The sequence below is a fragment of the Olea europaea genome, chromosome 23 (assembly GCF_002742605.1).
Source record: "Olea europaea var. sylvestris chromosome 23, O_europaea_v1, whole genome shotgun sequence".
NCBI classification, from domain to species: domain Eukaryota; kingdom Viridiplantae; phylum Streptophyta; class Magnoliopsida; order Lamiales; family Oleaceae; genus Olea; species Olea europaea.
The window spans coordinates 5638031-5657966 of NC_036259.1; the positions used below are offsets into that span (position 1 = coordinate 5638031).

At 34.6% G+C, this 19936-nt stretch overlaps 1 protein-coding gene across 1 annotated transcript; it reads right to left on the bottom strand.

Annotated features, from left to right (window-relative positions):
* Positions 1-12565: 12565 nt before the first annotated feature.
* LOC111371958 lies at positions 12566-17433 on the bottom strand. Its single transcript, XM_022994103.1, has 7 exons — positions 17368-17433; positions 16930-17272; positions 16734-16840; positions 16523-16662; positions 15918-15942; positions 12984-13051; positions 12566-12713 (listed from the first exon to the last, which is right to left on the bottom strand). The coding sequence occupies exons 1-7, from the start codon at positions 17431-17433 to the stop codon at positions 12566-12568; spliced, it is 897 nt and encodes a 298-aa protein (XP_022849871.1).
* Positions 17434-19936: the final 2503 nt, after the last annotated feature.

Below are 19936 nucleotides of genomic sequence, written 5' to 3' on the forward strand. Positions count from 1 at the left end.
GACAAGAAGGGATGAAAAAGAATTTTATTATTATTATTATTATTATTTTTATTATTATTTTTTTAATCAATGAGAAGCGCGTTAACGTGGAAGACTTTGAGCTGGGTCAAATGGTGCCAATTAGATTGTCTTTTAAGTAATTTAAACCTTTCAATATATTTTTTTTTATATATTTCTTTAATTTCTTTCTAGTTAAGAAAATTGTGCATTTGTTAATTTTCGTTAGAACGGTCGACGATTATTGACGAATTTTTATGTGATCATTTGCTATATTTAACTATTGTTATTATTATTATTTTTTAAAAAGACATCAATTGCTCGAGGTGTTTATATGGTTAATGATAAATTTTATTTTAGAAAAAATTATGTCATATAATCATCTATTACATTTACATATTGAAATTATTGAAGCATTTTTTGGGTTACAAACAATTCAATTGGCTATCCAATTCATTTTTTCGTCGGTTGAGTTAGAAGAATATTTCATGTCAGTTAAGTTAAAAGAACGTCTTAAGTAATAAGAAGCCAAATACAGAATATTAAAATTGATTTCTAAAAAAATTATGTCTATGCAACTTAAAAGTTCGTGTTTTTATTGCGTTCAAGAAGAATATTGCCAATACATTGGTTCGATCGACAATGTTGGTATAGAGCAATACCAACTTTGAAAGAAATGTTATATTTTGAAAGAAGACGTCTAATAATTTATGTTGACACAAATGCAGTGGACGAAATTTTTATTAAGAAGATTTGTTTGTAATTTTCTTTTGAATATTGTAACCTGATTTAAATTCATACCCACGGAAGCTTTATGAGAAATATTTTACAATCTCACAATATTACAAGAGATTGTAAAATAATAATTGTGGAAATTATACCCCCAAGAAAACGTCAGGAGTGTTTGGTAGGGATTTTGAAAATTGATTTTTTGACCGTTAGAAATAAAATTGGATCCTACCTATAAGAAACGAATTCAAAAAATGACGGCCGTAATAGCGAAATAACGATCAGAAAATTGATTTAAATTGACTTAAAATCCCCACCAAATTCCCTCAATCTTGCACATTGATTATCGAGAATTCTTCGGTGGATAATGCATTTTCGGTTGCTACTTTACCAGAATGCATTTTCGGTTGCTACTTTGCCCACCTAGAGGTTTGTCTTCAGTAGCATACTTCGTTGGTTTCTCCCAAAAATACACTGCCACCAACACAAATGAATATGATGATTTCAGCCAATAATTCATTTTTGTGCCTTTTATGGATTATTTGTTGGATGATTAAGCATAAAGATTTTATATTGCATTCTTGATCAGGATATTTGTGGCTTTTAAATTGAGAATCTTTAAATGAAAATCAAGCAATATTGTACGATATTAGAACTGGGTTGTCTGAAATCTGAGTTCAAGGGGTTGGAACGCCGTCTTTATGTCCCGAACTGACCGGTTCGGGGTGTGAACCAATAAGTTATTTGGTCAACTTAACGTGGTTCCTAATTTTCGAATGCTTGGTGTTAGGAACTCGTGGGTCAGGTTTGGCTTGCAATGAAAATGAAATTGAGAAAATACAATAAAAATGGACATAAATATTTACATGGTTCACCCAATTTTGATTATGTCCACAAACAAGTATAGGAGGATTTCACTATATGAAGAGAATTATAGTAACACTCTCTAACTACAAGGGGATAACAAACTATTAATCTCACTTGTAATAAGAGAAACTACGTAGAAAACACTGAAGAGAAACCAATATTTTTCTTTCTATAATTTTATCCCTCTACTCACTACTTTCAACTTTCTCTCAATTTTTCTGCTTCATTACTCTTCAATTTCATCCTCTATTTAAAGGAAGATTTGCCACCCATCACATTAATTACACACCAAAATGTCAACAAAAATTTGTTACCTTTTTCTTTACAATTTAGGGCTGCAGATAGAAAAATCTCATCAAATCCAATCTTTAAATTAAGCATTGAATGTAAAGTGGGTGTGAAGAAAATTGCTCGTCCCTTTAGTCAAAGAAAGTGGCTTTAACACATCACATTTCTCTCACTTAAATCACTCTTGTTGACCACTTCAATCCTTCTTACACTTGTCATTTTCATGCCACTTACATTTCTGCTAGGTCGATGGAGGATCGACACCATGTAAACTTATCGGCGCTGATTTGCTTTGTCAACATATCTGCTAGGTTGTCTTCTGTATGGATTTTGACTGCTTCTGCCCAGAATGATTTGGCTAGCCCCACAGTTATCAACGTTGCCCTTGTTCTTTCTAGAATGTTCTGTTCATTTGCTCTGTCACTTCATTTTGTTGTGGAGTGTATGCCGTCGTGAACTGTCTTTTAAAACCTTCTTGTTGACAAAAATTATCAAATTCATCACAGCATACTCTTCACCATTGTCAGTCCTCAGAAACTTGATCTTCTTTTCAGATTCAAACTCTACACACGCTTTAAATATTTTAAAAACTACAAATACATCTCCCTTCCTTTTGATTGGATACACCCAACATTTGCTGGAGTAATCATCAATGAAATATACAAAATATCTTGCACCTCCTAGGAATATAATTGGTGCTTGCCAAACATCAAAATGAACCAGTTCTAGGATAGCTTTACTCTAGTAGTGGAACTGCTGAACTTGAATATGTGCTACTTACTAGTAACACAATGCTCACAAAAGGGCAATAAAACTTTTTTGATCCCTGGAAAAAGCTTTTGCTCTGAGAGATTTTTCAAACCACGTTCTGACATGTGGCCAAGCTTACGTTGTCACATTATCGTTAATTCTTTTGTTGAACTTGTAGATGCGACATACGCTTTTCCTTCTTGTATTGTCTCTCCTTTAAGTATGTACAAATTTGCAACTATCTTTTCTGCTTTCATCACCACAAACGCTCCCTTGATTATTTTCATGACCATATCTTGTACATGGGTCATGCAGCCAATGCTATCTAATTGTACTAAAGACAATAGATTTTTTTTCCAAGTCTTTTACATACCGCACCTCTTGAATAGTGTGAACTGTACCATCATACATTTTCAATTTGATGGTACCAATACTAGCGATCTCCAAGGCATGATAATTTCCAATAAACACGGATCCTTCGGAAATAGGTTCATATTTATGGAACCATTCTCTCCTTGGTGTCATATACCATGTAGCTCCTGAGTCCATAAGCTAGACATTAGAAAACTGCTTTCTGCTTTCAACAATTGTTGTTGCCTCGCCGTATAAAATTCCACCATCATCTGAGGTGCTTGCTACACAACTCTGAGCTTTTGATGTCTTAAGACCTTTTCCTTTAGCTTCTTCATTTTTTTTGAGACTCCAACAATCCCTTTATAAGTGCACTTTCTTGCCACAGTAATGACACTTGGCATTCTTCTTACTCATGGATTTTAATATATTCTGATTATGACTCCCATTGGAGCCTCGTTCCATTGATCTTCCTCTTATCATTGTCAAGGCTTCCGCCTGATGCAAACATGTCGATCTGTCCTCCTTGTTCTTGCGCCGACTTTCTTCTTCAAGAACTGCAGCTGCAATATCATTGAAGACTAGACTTTCAAGGTTGGTTAAGTTGATATGAGTTGACCATATGAATTCGGTAGGCTTTGAAGTAAGATCTCAGTACGTTCACCTGCCTCTATATTATGCTCAATTGATGTAGGCTATGAAAATAGAGTGTTGAGGGTGTTGATTTGATCAGTCACCGCAGTTGACTCCATCATTCGAAAGGTGTAAAGCTTTCTCTTTGAGAAGATTTTGTTATGTAACGATTTTGACTCGTACAACTTCGTTAGTGGATCCCATATTTCTTTAACCGTCTTTTTCTCTATCACACTTGATAGTATTCCATCAGCAAGTGCTAGGTGCAGATTAGCAATTGCATTGCCATCCATCTCGTTCCACTTGCCATCGTTAGCGATCTCCGTGGGCCTCTGTCCAATTGCCGTCAAGCAGTTATCTTTTCTAAGGACTGTTTTTATTCTCATTTTTCACAATGAGAAATTGTTCCTATTGAACTTTTCAATCTCATACTTTGCCGCCATTTTGTTCACCAATACTATGACTGAAAATAGTAACATGTATGTAAATAGTGAACGACGACCCTACAGAAAAACCTTGCTCTGATACCATTGTTAGGAACTTGTGGGGTCTAAAAATGGATACAAATATTTACATGGTTCATCCAATTTTGACTTACATCCACGGGCAAGTATAGGAGGATTTTACTATAGTAGGAGAATTACAGTAACATTCTCTAAATACAAGGAGATAACAACCAATTAATCTCACTTGTAATAAGAGAAACTAAGTAGGAAACACTTGGGAGAAATACTAAGTAGGAAACACTTAGGAGAAACCAATAATTTTTTCTCTATAATTTTATCTCTCTACTCACTATTGTTTCTCTACTCACTACTTACAATTTCCTCTCAATTTTTCTGTTTCATTCCTCTTCGATTTCATCCTCTATTTATAGGAAGATTTGCCACCCACCTCATTAATTACACACCAAAATGTCAGCAAAAATTTGCTGCCTTTCTCTTTACAATTTATGGCTACAGATAGAAAAATCTCATCAAATCCAATCTTCAAATTGAGCATTAAACGCAAAGGTGGGTGTGAAGAAAATTGCTTGTCCCTTTAGTCAAAGAAAGTGGCTTTAACATCCAACAGTTGGTTTCTGATTCAAAATCGACCAGTTCAGACATCATAAGCAATAACACAGACAACACGAGAAACTTCTCAACATCAATAAAAATATCAGCAAACATTTCAGTCTTCAGAAAGAAATCTTTGCAAAAATGCTACTAAAAAATCACCACCACACAATTCAAACGACCTTGTAAATCACTTTCATGTTTCTTGCAATCTATGAAGGTGATGCATGCTTTCAACAGGGTGAGGCAATCTTCAAAAAATCTTACAGAACTACATTAGGTAGAGCTCCACACAATTCTTCTACATAATATTTCTGTGATTACCATAATAATAAGTTAGAATGCCCGATGATAAAAGAACATAGGTGTATAGAAATACTCAGATATCCACAGAATTTTTGAAGTTTTTGTTTAAGTAGGCAAAAAGTCCGATTAAGCAAGTCAGATGCCTATTGCCTAATAAGGCATTGAATTGATCAACATAATGGCACCAGCAACACAAGTTTGGTTAGACATGTTGAGGTGGGCAGAGAAGTAATAGAAATGCCTATGTTGGGAAAAAACACTTCCCAAGATTGCCCAAGAACAAATAAACATACAATGTGAAATTCCCAAACCACTTGAAGATGAAAAGAAAGATAAGAAATTTGGAGAAAAAATGATTTTCAATATATATGAGGAACAATGGATTGGATTACTTGAACAAGCCTCAAGTTAATCCCCAAGAAAGAAAAATAGCTTTGAATTTATACCCAAGAAGAACAACATCTTTCTTGTTAAATTCTCTCCAAGCTTTCTAACCTTTTTCTCTCAATAAAAAACACACTAAATGAAGGGGAAAAAATCAGCTATATAAAAAACTGAATCGGGCGCCTATGCCCAAAGTTTCTGCACGGTTGGGCGCCCAGGCCCCCACTCATGGCGCTTAGGCGCCCTCCCTGCTTCTTCCTTTCTCACAATTCTCCACCTCGTACATCATTTGGTAGACCTCAAATTTTGGACGAATACAAGAAGAAGCAGCAAGCGCCAAACTGGGCTACACCATTCAAACCATGGTTGCCTACGTACCCAAAACTTGAGATCAAGCCTCCGTAGTTCACCTCCACCTTCATATACTCTTCACCTCATTTCAACCCCACCCTGAACTCGGGCATATCAGCATAGACTAATGTGAAGCAAGTCTAAGCAATGCTGAAACTTGCTACCCGTTACCACTTTAGTTAACATGTCTACTGGGTTCTCATTTGTGTGTACCTTCAAGAGAGAAATATCACCTTCCTCTATGACATCACGCATAAAATGATACTCGACGTCGATATGCTTGGTTCGAGCATGATGAACCCGATTCTTAGCCAAGTGAATCGCACTCTGACTATCACACCACAATTCCACACAATCCTGCTCAATCCACAAATCATCTAGAAGACCCCACAACCACAATGCTTCATTCACTCCCTCTGCCATGGTACCTCTGTAGTAGAAAGAGCCACTGTAGCATGTAACATCGATTGCCAACTAACTGGGGCACCATGTATGCAAAACACATATCCAGTAGTAGATCGTCGTCTATCTAGATCACTTGCATAATTCGAGTCCACAAACCCACTTATATGACATGCATCTTCACCAAAACATAAACCCGTATCAGTTGTACCTTTTAAGTACCTCAGGATCCACTTCAGAGCTTCCCAGTGTGCCTTCCCCTGATTCGCCATAAATCTACTGACCACACTAACCGCCTGTGAAATATTTGGGCGTGTACACACTATGACATACATCAAACTGCCAACTGCACTAGCATAAGGTACACGATCCATGCGTATCTTTTCTTCCTCTGTAGTAGGAGATTGTTTACCAGAGAGCCTGAAATGTGGAGCCAATGGAGTTACCACCGACTTTGTACCTTGCAACTCGAACCTAGCAATAACCCGCTCAATGTAGCCTTTCCGACTTAAGAACATTCGTCGGTTCGTCCTCTCTCTTCTAATCTCCATACCCAGTATTTTCCTAGCAGCCCCCATATCCTTCATCTCAAACTCTTTACCAAGTTAAGATTTCAACCTATCTATCTCCACCTTACTTTTCGAAGCGATAAGCATGTCATCCACATACAAAAAAAGATAGATATAGTTACCTCCCCGAAGTTTTCGAATATAAACACAACAGTCATACTCACTTCTGGAAAAATCATGCTTTAGCATGAAGGAGTCAAATCGCTTGTACCACTGTCGAGGAGATTGTTTCAATCCATATAGTGATTTTCTCAAGCGACATACCTGACGTTCCTTATCCTCAACCTTGTAGCCCTCAGGTTGATGCATATAGATTTCCTCATCCAAGTCCCTGTGCAAGAAAGCGGTTTTGACATCGAGTTGTTCCAACTCAAGATCATGATGAGCAACAATACTCAATAGCACCCGAATGGAAGTATGCTTGACCACTGGAGAAAAGATCTCATTGTAAGCAACTCCCTCTCTTTGTACAAACCCCTTAACCACTAACCTTGTTTTGAATCTTGTACCACCGAGTTTGGTAGGATCCTCTTTCTTTTTGTACAACAACTTGCAACCAATAACTTTCTTACCTATGGGCAATGGGACAACCTCCCATGTTTAGTTCTTGTGAAGTGATTCCATCTTTTCTTCCATCACTGTCAACCAACTCTCACTATTGTTGTTTAAAATATCTTCCTTGAAAGTGGCAGGCTCATTATCCTCCATCGAGAGTGCATACTCAACCAAATTTGTCTGCCCATAGTGCCTCAAAGGCTCGTCTGACCCCAACTTTAGAAATTGCTTGTGAGTACGCCGTGGCCTAGAGGAAGCCAAGTTATCTGCAAGCTGTTGTTGTTGCTGTGCCTGTACATTCTCTTGCTGGACCGCCTCTTGTTCAAGCTCATCATCACTCTCATCTTGAGTGTCTGTATGATGCTCCTCTTGAATATGACTAGAACCAGGTTGATCTCTAGGTTCTATGTCAACAACTTGAGACTTTGTAGTCTCAGTATCATCGCCACTGGGCACTGTAGCTTTCAACGAAGCTATCATGGAGTTCTCATCAAAATGAACATCTTTGCTAATTATGAACTTAAAATCCTCTACACACCATAGGCGATAGCCTTTTACACCTGCCGCATACCCCAAGAATATAGCCTTCTTGGCCCTTGCATCAAGTTTTCCCTCGTTGACGTGATAGTAGGCTGTGCATCCGAATATTCTGAGTTTCTCATAATCTGCATGTTCTCCTGTCAATGCCCCGTAAGGTACATCTCCATCTAACTTTGAATGTGGAGATCGATTCATTATGTAGCAAGTATTTGCAACCGACTCTGCTCACTATTCTCTGCCCAAACCAGCATAGGATCGTATACACATCGATTTCTCTCAAAATGTGCGATTCAATCTTTCTGCAGCCCCATTCTGTTGTGGTGTATTCCTAACTGTCCAGTGTCTCGCAATGCCTTCCTTACCACAAAACTCCTTGAACGCACCATCTGTATACTTAGTACCGTTATCAGATCGCAGTGTCTTCAATTTCTTTCCTGTTCTGTTTTCAACCATTGCTTTCCACTTCTTGAAAGTGTCGAATACCTCATTCTTATGCTTCAAAAAATAAATCCAATCATATCTAGAATGATCATCAACAAATGTGACAAAATACCTGGAACTGCCTTTGGAAGTGACAGAAGCCGGACCCCATACATCTGTGTGCATATAGTCTAAAATACCTCTACTTCTATGTTTACTTGGCTGGAACTAAACTCAGTGTGCTTTACCGTACACGCAATGCTCGCAAAAATCTATGCAAGGCTTCTTCAAGTTCTTTAGCAAACCTTTCTTGACTAGCAGATCTAACCCCTTTTAAGACATATGCCCAAGCCTCCTATGCCATAGCCGAGTGCACTCACATGGGTCTTCACCACTTCCACTTGTTCCAACCGCTACATCTTTTGTAACTGTGGTACCTCGAACAGTATAGAGATTGCCTTCACGAATATCCTTCATAACAATCAAAGAACTACGAACAACATTCTTTACTCCATTCCATGTTACAATCTTGCAACCACCGGAGTCTAAAGCACCAACAGAGATAAGGTTCTTCCGCAAATCAGGAACATGTCTAACATCCATCAATGTTCTAACCACTCCATCATACATCTTGATTCTAATTAAATCGAGCCCCACCATTTTACAGGAATGGTTATTACCCATCAACACGGTTCCACCATCAGTGCTTCTATAGGTAGTAAACCACTTCCCATTTGGACACATATGATAAGAGCATCCAGAGTCAAAAATCCACTTACCGGAGATTTCTTCATCACAAGAGATGGTGTAGCACTCATCGCTTTCCCCTCCTTCCGAGGCATAGCTAACCTCTTGTTTGACTTGCACCTTCCCGTTGTTGTTGTTCTTCTTATTTTTCTTCTTCTAACCCCTTTTGTTAGTACAATTCGCCTTAAAATGCCCAAGATCGCCGCATTTGAAACAATGCCTTTCTGCAAGAGGTCTAGAACTCGATCTAGATTTTTCTCCCTTGCCCTTTGGTCGCACATTGCTTCTACCTCTTACAAACAATCATTGAGCTTGCTCCTTGTTACCAATGGTAAACATGCCACTAGTTGTAATCTTTTGAAGATCACTCGCTAGGAGTGACATTCTAGTGTCCTCCATCACAAGTTTATCACCCACAAGCATCAATGTTTTTACTAGGTTCTCGTAGGACTTTGGCAATGAAAGAAGTAGTAGAAGTGCTTGATCCTCATCATCTACTTTCACATGAATGTCCTTCAAGTCCGATATGCACCTATCAAACTTGTTGACGTACTCCCGAATTGGTGTACCTTCATTCATCTTGCAAGTATATAATTTGGATTTCAAATAGATCCGATTTGTTAGAGTCTTCATCATGAAGTTCGCCTCCAACTTTGTCCATACATCCGCCGCTGTTTCCTTACCATCAACCAAGAAAGCAACATCTCTTTCAAGGCATAGAATGATAGACGCTCGTGCCTCAAGATCTAGATCTTCCCAATCCTCGTCAGACATATCTATGCGCTTCTTCTCCTTTCCCGCCAGTGTCAACTTTTGAGAAATTAACAAATTTCTCATTTGCATTCTCCAATATGAGAAGTCATTCTTCCCATTGAATTTCTCTATCTCATACTTCCCAATTTTCACCGTTCCTCTAGTAGACATGATTTATCTACTTGTTTACCGGAAATAAAACAACAAAGTTCACTTGGAAATTTTCACAAACACCTTGTGTGCACAACAAAGTTCAAGCCACCCACCAAAAATCGAAGCTTAATCACCCAGATTTAAGAAGAGGCTCTGATACCAAATTGTTGGGAAAAAACACTTCCCAAGATTGCCCAAGAACAAATAAACATACAATGTGAAAATCTCAAACCACTTGAAGATGAAAAGAAAGATAAGAAATTTGGGGAAGAAATGATTTTCAATATATATGAGGAACAATAGATTGGATTATTTGAACAAACCTCAAGTTAATCCCTAAGAAAGAAAAATAGCTTTGAATTTATATCCAAGAAGAACAACATCTTTCTTGTTAAATTTTCTCCAAGCTTTCTATCCTTTTTCTCTTAATAAAAAACACACTAAATGAAGGCAAAAAATCAGCTATATAAAAACTGAATCGGGCGCCCCCCCCCCCCCCCCCCCCCCCCCCGGTTTCTGCTGAAGCAGAAACTGGGCGCCTAGGTGCCCTCCCTGCTTCTTCCTTTCTCACAGTCTAAACAATCCTAATAAGTTCATTAAACGCTATTGGTTACTAAATAGTTGAGCTTAGATAGGCAACAACATGAGAATAGAAACAATAACATTTTGTATGGATACATAAGTGGTCTCTAAACTTTTATAAATTTTGTGCGGAGCACTATTACTTCAATCCTTTTTGGTTCCAAGCTGATCGCTGTACTTTGAATTTGCTACGATTTGGTCACTCCATCCCTGTCCATTAGTTTGACCAACAAAAAAATATGACGATGCAGTCTAGTTATCTGCCAACAGCGCTGCAAACTAAATTGTCATGTCAGCTTTTTGATAATCTCACAATTGGACATAGATGAAATGACCAAATTGCAACAAATGTTTTGAGTCACCCAATTGGTACAAAGATTGAATTCAGTAACCAACTTGGAATAAAATGAAGTTTAGTTGAAAAGGCCCGACTTTGATAAACGATTAAAGAATGTTATGCAACGAAAATTTTATAAAGTAATCTGATGCAATCCAATCACTATAGCATGCATACCATGGTAAGGAAAATAAAAAAACCTTGACTACAAATCTCAATGAAAAGCTCATGAAGTTTGGAAACCTGGTTTATGTTTCACAATTATGCCTAGCTGCAAGTTTCTGAAAGTTGTAAGATTTCTTTTGTACTATTGCAATCTTGGCCGCAAAAGATGAATTATATTAGTATATTTCTCTTCCTAGGTGGATGGAAAAGGTCGTTTGTATACACAAATGCCTACCTGAGTCTCCAACTTCAATATTCTCTGTAAAGATATATGTTCAACATAAGCACGGCGTTTGCAATCTTCTACCAGCATGCTTGTCAATGTTGTCATTTGATTCCTTAACTCGGCCATTTCCTGAGCTAAATCCTCAGCTTCTTCTTTGCCTTTAACCTTTCTATTCTTAATTCTTCCTAGAAATATCATCCCCATTCACTTACTCAGAGCTTGCCTACTGAATTTTCTATAGTTGCAATTTCACAAATTATACAATTTACATGGTTGGCTAGGCTAAGTAGGCTTAAAATGTTTAATTATAGTAAATAAGCAAGTTTTGAAATAAGAAGGATTTTGTTGATTGAAGTTGAAAACATGTTTTACTTATTTTGAATACTGAATAGTTAATTTTTCACTTAAGAAAAAAAGTGTTGGAAAATAAAATTCACTTAAAACATTATGTTGATTTACTTTAAACCCAAGCCAAAACGTGCTTATATGCCATTATTAGTTCATAGATTTGACTAATCAACATAAATATATATCGAGATGAAGAGTATATCCCTGAATGGTTATAAACGTCCATTGAGTTTCCTTACAAGATGTTCATATTCATCTATCTAGCAGGACATTTCATACATCTTGTTCTTCAAATCTGCATCTGACGCTCTGGAATAGCAAGTTTAGCGAGGAGTGGAGCCAGAATGTTGCCACACGTGCTTGACAAAAATTTAGGAGCTGTCATAATTCAGAAAACAAGCAATTTCCAGACAAGTGCATCCTCGATGAACAAGAAGCATCAATAAGATATCGAAGTCCCATAAAAATGAATGCTATTAGAATTACCCAAGGTAAAAAAGTAAATTAATTTACATATATATCTTTGGGGAAAGTTCTGTCAAATGGTCAATATAAACTACTGCATTTTCATGATTTTGCAATCATTCAGAAACAAAACATGATAATTTTTAATGTAACTTATTTCCATGCATTTACTTTAAATTCATCACAATTGTACAGCCATGGTACTGCAAGAAAGGAGACAATTTTTGGAAACATGTTGATGGCTAGTTTATAAAACTAAATGCAAAACACAAAGAGTGAAAAAGAAAGGATTATACCAGTAAAAATTACTAATATAAGCTATATTAAGCCAGACTTTATAAAATTATGAACACTACAGAAAGATTTTTTTTTTTTTTTTTTTTCCTTTTTTAACTTTTACCTCGAAAACTTAGTACTGGATTTCTATTCGATGATAGAAAAGAAAAGTGGTAATTTACAACCAACACATTAAATTGTCACAATTCCAATTGAAGCCACGAGTGGAAAAAGAAATACAATGGTGAATATATGGTCATTTCATGGACACAGAGTATAACCGAGAGAAGAAAACTTCATTAATCTGATGACTTCAAAGCTCTGGGACTTTGAATCCTTCAACTTCTCCTTTTCCTTCTTCAGTTGTATCAGAGAAGAATATTAGAGAATCTTGATTATTATAATTATTACCAATATATAGGTATATCTCACAATAGACAAAATAAACATAATAATAACAGCTATGCCACAATAACTTTATTAGCAGACTGTGAAAAAATATTTGTGAAAAAAAGTTCTTTAAAATTTCTCTTGAAGTTTTCCATGGATTAACATCTCGATGTCCTTTGATGAGCATAAAGAAATTGTCCCATGATCAAAATCACATACAGAACAAAAATCCAACATTCAAGAGAAAACGCTCGTAACTATTTTGATTTTAATCTAATTTTCCTGAGTTCCAAATAAATCATTGATAATCAATGATCCCACACAAAAGCACAAGCATTTACCTCTCTACATCTTGCCCAAATATCCGAACAAAGGAGCTTTCGCCAACATCGACCAATTCACCAGACATCTGCAAACAAATAAATGTATTACACTCCTCAAAAGCTAACTTGTATATTCAAAAATAAAAACTCATCAAACAAAGCAAATATTAGCTGAAAACAGTTAAATGAATAAATAACCCATGGAAAAATAAGCTCAAATTACAATAAAAAGTGTTCTCTTGCCTATAACTATTTGTCATATCAAAAAACAATATCTTTAATGTAGACATTGGTAATTGAAATAAGATTCTTCAAGAACGTAATTATAAATGAAATCAAAATCAAATAAGCTTCAATTAAAAGTAACGTCAAATGAAAAAAAAAAAAACGAACGAACGAACAACCCAGACAATATATTTTATAGAAACATTTTGAAAAGTTCGTTGGGGCTGTCAGGAAGAGAACGAACATACCAGTTCTAGGAAGTTTTATTTCCAGTGCAAATATTCAATTGGAAACTGTTACATCTTGTTACACGTGGCACCGTGTGGCCGACCCACTGTAGCCCTTGGCCCACTCAAGCCAAAACACATTGCATAGTGGTCGAGGCCTTGAAACCAATGAGAAACGCAATGTAGTCAATGCTTCAATCGAGGCTCAGCATCATGAAGTCCAAAGACCATTCGCCGAAGTGGGTCAATCCAAGGCCCCTATGCAAAGCTCGAGCCTCCAAACTACCTTATCAAATCACTTTTTTCGAGAGATTTGTTTTTACACAAGTATCTTCTTTGAATGGTTGATGCGACGTTTAACATAGACTTTAAGTATCAAGTCTTGTCAAATGAAGTGGTAGCTCTGCACAATTAATAAATGCATAGCAAGCTAGTAAGTCAAAAGTGATGCCTAGAATTAGATATGTGATTTAAGGAAATGACGCCACGTGCACCCCCATCCGAGGCCACAATTCACTTTGTACCACTATAAATACTCCCCCATATAAGTCCTATAAGACTAATGCAACTTTGAATACAAAACACTACACATCATTTTTACTCTCTTACAAGTACCATCGAGTTTATATAGTATTCAATAACTACGATTAGTAATTATTGTACAATCGTTCCACTAATATATCGCTAGATTCCAAACGTTGCCGTCTCGTGCCTTTGAGCCGCTCTGACACCTATTCTTAGACCTTTCAAGACCGTTTGGCCATATTAGCGTATTGGACTTGACTTACGTGTGCGGGGGTAGGTCCTCTATCTGTTGTCTAGTGGCCCCACCTGGAAACGAGGTCAACAGAAACCACCCAAAAAATTACAAATACGGGATCTTTATTTAACTGAACAATTTTTTTATTTTTCAATATAAAGTTTCCATTTCTATGATTTTCAGGAGAATTTGATGATTATAATTCGATCACACTGAATTTGAAATGTTGGAGACATTGCGAGTTGTAGTGGTGAGTCATGAGTGGAGCTGGCACTGGGTTTGATATGTCTTGAAAATGCATCTGGACCCTGTTTTGATGTTTGTTTACAATGGAATTTGCACATTCAATCTTCAATCTTTAGATTATATTTCAATTTCATCTTTATCTTCTTTTTGCTAACTTCTCGACCTTCCATTTTAGGTAGAATCTTTTACTTGTTCAATGTCTTCCTCTTTTCACAAAGAAAGTTTTGTAATCAAAAGTTAAATAAGCAAAACAAAAAAAGTGTAAGAACTTGTTTGGGGATTGATTTTAAAGTTCAACTCTTGATTCTCAATAGGGATGGCAAAAAAATTTGCCCCACCTAGCCCTGACCAGAATGGGGCAAAAAAAATCCGTTCCAACGGGTTGGCCCCCATCCCATGAAGAAGGGAAATTTTTTTTTTTGAACATTATTTATTTTGGATTTTAAAATTTTGAATTTGTATTTTATTCTCTAATAAGAGAATAACTCGAAATTTTGCAAATGTAAATAAAAAAGGGGCAACCCCCACCCCGCCCCCGCAGCGCCGCGCCTTGAATCCAACCCATTTGCATCCCTAATTCTCAAGCAACCCGAAGTTGTTTTAGGTTTTTAGAAAGTTTTAAAAAAATTATTATAAAAAGAATATGGAACCTTTGGTAGCGGATTTAGAGAAGCAGCAAAATAGTAGTTATTCTGATTCTTTTTTAGAATCTTCAATTATCTATAACTAAAATATCAAATTTAACATTGGTTAATTAAATTAATTACCTTTTTTATAGTTATTATGCTTTTAATTTGTAATTTTATAAATTTTGGGATGTAATATCTTCATTTTAAAATAACCATAGTGAATACTTAGTTTTCAAAAAAATATAGCCTATGTTTGATTTTGTTAAAAATCAGATTTTTAATAAATTTGATAAAATTTGATGAAATAAATGATTGAAAAAATATTAATCCCATTAAGTCCCTATTTAACTCTTGTTTCTTAAAATTCATTTTTTTTTCACAAACTCATTTTCTACCACATATTTCACCAACTTCTATAAAAAACTATTTAAATCTAATTTATATCCAAATCGAAAAGGGCTAAATGCATGGTTGAAAATGAATTTGGAGAAAAATGAGTTTTAAAAATGAAAACAAGGAACTAGTAATATTACATATTGTCATAAAAGTAAATGTAAATTTTACAATGATAATAATACTAATATAAAATGATATCAGCAAAATTAATGTTCAGTTTAGTAGTTTTATACCTTTTAACAATAAATCACTTTGTTTGTCAAATGGTAAAATGTTGTTTTTGAAACACACATCCATACAAAGCAAAGTTTACCAAAAATATTACTTGTTTGGTAGAGATTTTAATTCAATTAAAATCAATTTTTTGACCGTTATTTCTCTATTCCTGTAGTCATTTTTTAATTCTTCTATCATAAATAGGACTCATTTTATCGTTAACGGTCAAAAAATCAATTATCAAAATTAGTACCAAACAAGCACTAACTGATACTTTTCTGCAATCAATTATTTTTATAGCACAACAAAAATTGATTCACTTAAAAACATAGCAATACCAAACCAAGCCCCCAAAGACTAGTATTGTGTTCTTCCTTTGAAGCTATTGTCTGATTAATGTGTTGAACTAGATGACACTATTAATCTTGGTGAAGGCAAATCACAATAATGTTCCTAATATGTGCGTAATTTTATTCTTCACTCACCACTTATGTAATTTATTTTTAAAAAATCTATAAATCATTTATATATGGTAGAGTTTATTTTCTCTTTCTATGATGAAACTCTTGCATACTATATCACATACTGATAAAAATTTCGTAAGCAAAAACATCATATTTGATTTAAATCATACGCGATGTTATAAATATCAAGTACTCTTTAAGCAAGTTTGATAAGATAGATTAGACACTAATTAATTACTAAAGAGAAATTAAATTATTCCGCGTATTAAATATGCCCTTAAACAAGAAATTAACTTGAATAGATCATAAATCAAAGTTCAACTTGGAAATACTAAAATTTGGTAATTAATGGAATCAATTTTTTGAACAAGTTTCCCAATCCAACTTGAAATACTGATCATTGGTGTGTGGCATCAATTTTTCATTATATTTCATCAAAAATTCCTCTGCAGTTGCATGGTTCTTGAATGAAACGACACCGTATGCTTTAGAATGGCCAGTTTCCTCGTTCTGAATGACCTTCACACTCAAAATCTATAAACAAAAAGAAATAAATTAACAGTTAATTAGTTTCATAATTAAATAAATAGGAAACTGCTAAGTACCTCTTCACGGGCTCTGTAGAAACACTTGTGAAATAGATAGTTCTCATCCATTCCAGGCTGCAAATTATCAACCCTAATTCTGCAACATCCATCTTCCACGCTTTCTTCTGTTAATTTACGTAATGAAGAATTAAACTGTTTTTCTTAATAATTATTGAAAAATTCATCTTGATTAATTTTTATTTTTTTTAATAACCTGAAGATTTTGCAGCAGCATCATATGGAGCAAGCCTGAAGATCTGCACTTGATATCCAGTGTTAAGCTTTTCCCAGATTTTTGCTTGATAGTGATTAATTTCACCAGATGAATCTTCTGCTGCTAATGTAATATAATAAATTACACCAGCAGTGGGTCCAATATTAAGATTCACAAATTTCAAAAACTTCAAAGTTCTTTCTAATTCTTTCTTATTGTGTTGTTCCACTGCATAGACTGCTGCAATCTCAGCCCTAAGATAAAGATGGTCTTGATTTTTGCTGATTCTTCTTATTCCACCCAACAATTTATGACCATTATCACTTGTCGTCACGTAGAATCCCTATATACATAATTTTTACGCAAAAAGTTACAAACGGAATATTTAGGGTTCGACCAAAAGTAAGTTATTCAAAAGTGTTGACGACGAAAAGTTGCCTGACTATTGTTCTGATCATCCATGTATTCGGAATAAGTTTCATGATCAAATATTAAGTCATCCATTGTCACAGGGAAACAATAAAACTGCAATAATGGATGATGAAATATAGGCTTTTATAGAAGAATTGAGAAATAGAGTACAACCCTAATATAAGGTATCCTATTTAAAGTTGGAATTTGGAAGAGGAGGGAAAACCTAGAAACTAGACGGTGTTTACAAACTGGACATGGAAAAATCCACTCAATTTATTTATCAAGGAAATTTGCGAAATATACCCTAGTGGTTAGGGTGTATTTATACTTTACATCTGTATTTTGCAAGTTTAGAAAATACAACATATGGGTTTTTGTTAATATAATATTAATATTTAGGAAAAAAAGATAGTAAGCAAAAGGTTATATATAATTTAATGTATATGATATGGTTTGTTATCATAGTTATTAAAATCGGACCGGACTGGACCATTTGATTTGGACAAGGAATCGTCGTATCGGACAATGGGCCGGTCCGAGTTCATTATTTTGACAAACAAACAAAGGAACCGGTCAAGAACCGGGTTGAACTGCTCAAAATCCAGCTGAACTGGACGGGTTTAAGAAGTAACAAATACGGTTCAATGTTTGAACCGGCTGGTCGCCAAAGTATACAATTTTTTTTTATCAAATTGGAAAGAAGCTAATTTGAACCCAGGCCTCTTCCTTGGAATGTCATGTCCTTATGTAAAATCCCTTTTTCCAACTTGCAAAGAGGATGATTCGAACATTTGGTTCCTACATGAAAATTTTCGTTCTTCACCATCTAGTAGGGCTGAACAATGAAACCGCCAAACCGAACCGAAACCGTTTTTCTGAAACCGTTGGTTTGGTTCCACGTGGATCTGTCAACGTTTTGATTTTGAACTGAACCAAATCGTTTCGAAGTGATTTGGTTTAGGTTTCAATCTTTGCAAACCGTTTCAAACCGTCAAACCGTTTATCAAAAAAATTTTGAAAATAAATTGGTGTAAATTTTATTTATCCCAGCTAAAACTTAACACATTTCAATTAAAAAGATACATTTATATTAGACATAATTCAATTAAACTCAATTCGACAAGTATACATCTCAATTAATTAATTAATTAATCATATTCAAATATTCATGAGTTAAACAATTGTGAATGTAAAGCCCTCAAATTGGGTAAAGTGTTGAACAACTGATGCTAATTCACATTTATCGATTCTTCATTACAATTGAGCAGACAATAAAATTTAGATTTTAATTCAAACGTGCACATTTCATTTCCTTCTAATAATTTTGTTCAAATTCAAGGCAGATTACCAAAATTCTTTTATTTTTTGGTAATTATTTTTATATTTTTATTGATAGTTATGTTGATTTATTCTAATAATAATCAGTTTGTCGGTCTCCCTTAAAGTAATCCACCAATATTTAGATTTAGTAGAAGCTTTGAATAATTCACAAAAAATCATAGTAGATTTATATCATTTAACTATAATCAATGAATTTATGTATTATATTATTATATTTATAAAGAAAATGAATCATACATTACACTTGCAAATGGACGACATTAGTATCGACTAAGCGTTTAAAATATTTATATCAGTTGTTGCATTATAATGATTATAATTATATAACTTTGATTTGTAATTTTTTTAATAATACAATTTATGTTTTAACATGAAATTTTAGACTAATATTTATGATTTAACTTATTTGATATATATTAATTGTTTTTGTTAAACCGTGGTTTTAAATCGAACCAAACCGAAAAAATTGGTTTGGTTTAGAAATCGAAATGGTTTGGTTTGGTTTTGAAAAATTTCAAACCGCTTTAAATGGTTTGGTTTGAAAATTTGTTTCAAACCGTCAAAATCGAACCGTGTTCACCTCTACAATCTCGGAAGCTAGTGAAACTACATGTGACAAGCAAGCTAAACATATATATCTAGATTTAGCAATTTTTCTTTCAAAAATATATTTTAATCAAAATTATGATCTAACAATGACCCATCGGTTCAATCACTGACCCGATGACTTTCCCGAGTCAACCATCGGGCCAAGTCTAATAACTATGCTTTTATTAACTTAGGGTAAAATTGTCTATTTAACCAATTATAATGACATATTTGCAAATTTTTCAAGAAATGGTATTTTTTTTTAACGGCGTGATTATTTTTTCATCATTTTTTTTTATTGAATACACCTCCATTTTAATTACATTAAAGGCCATTCGCTTTATTCATTACCACACTTACATCATTAAATTTTTTCATATCATTATTATTTTTAACATCTCTTTGAGAAAAAAAAAATCTTATCTCTACGCTTTAATCATGATTTTCGTCCAACAATATTGCTCTAAAATAGGGATCAAATATTTAATCGCATTTTGTTAATGAAAATATAATTTAATTATAAAAAATTATGGTGTGAATATATTTGGCCATTTATAATCATTATGTAACATGTAGTATTTATAAAATACGAATACTATATATGTCCTCGTTGCTTCGCGTCCATATATACTTCCCAAAACAGAAATCTGCTAGATTTCCTCAA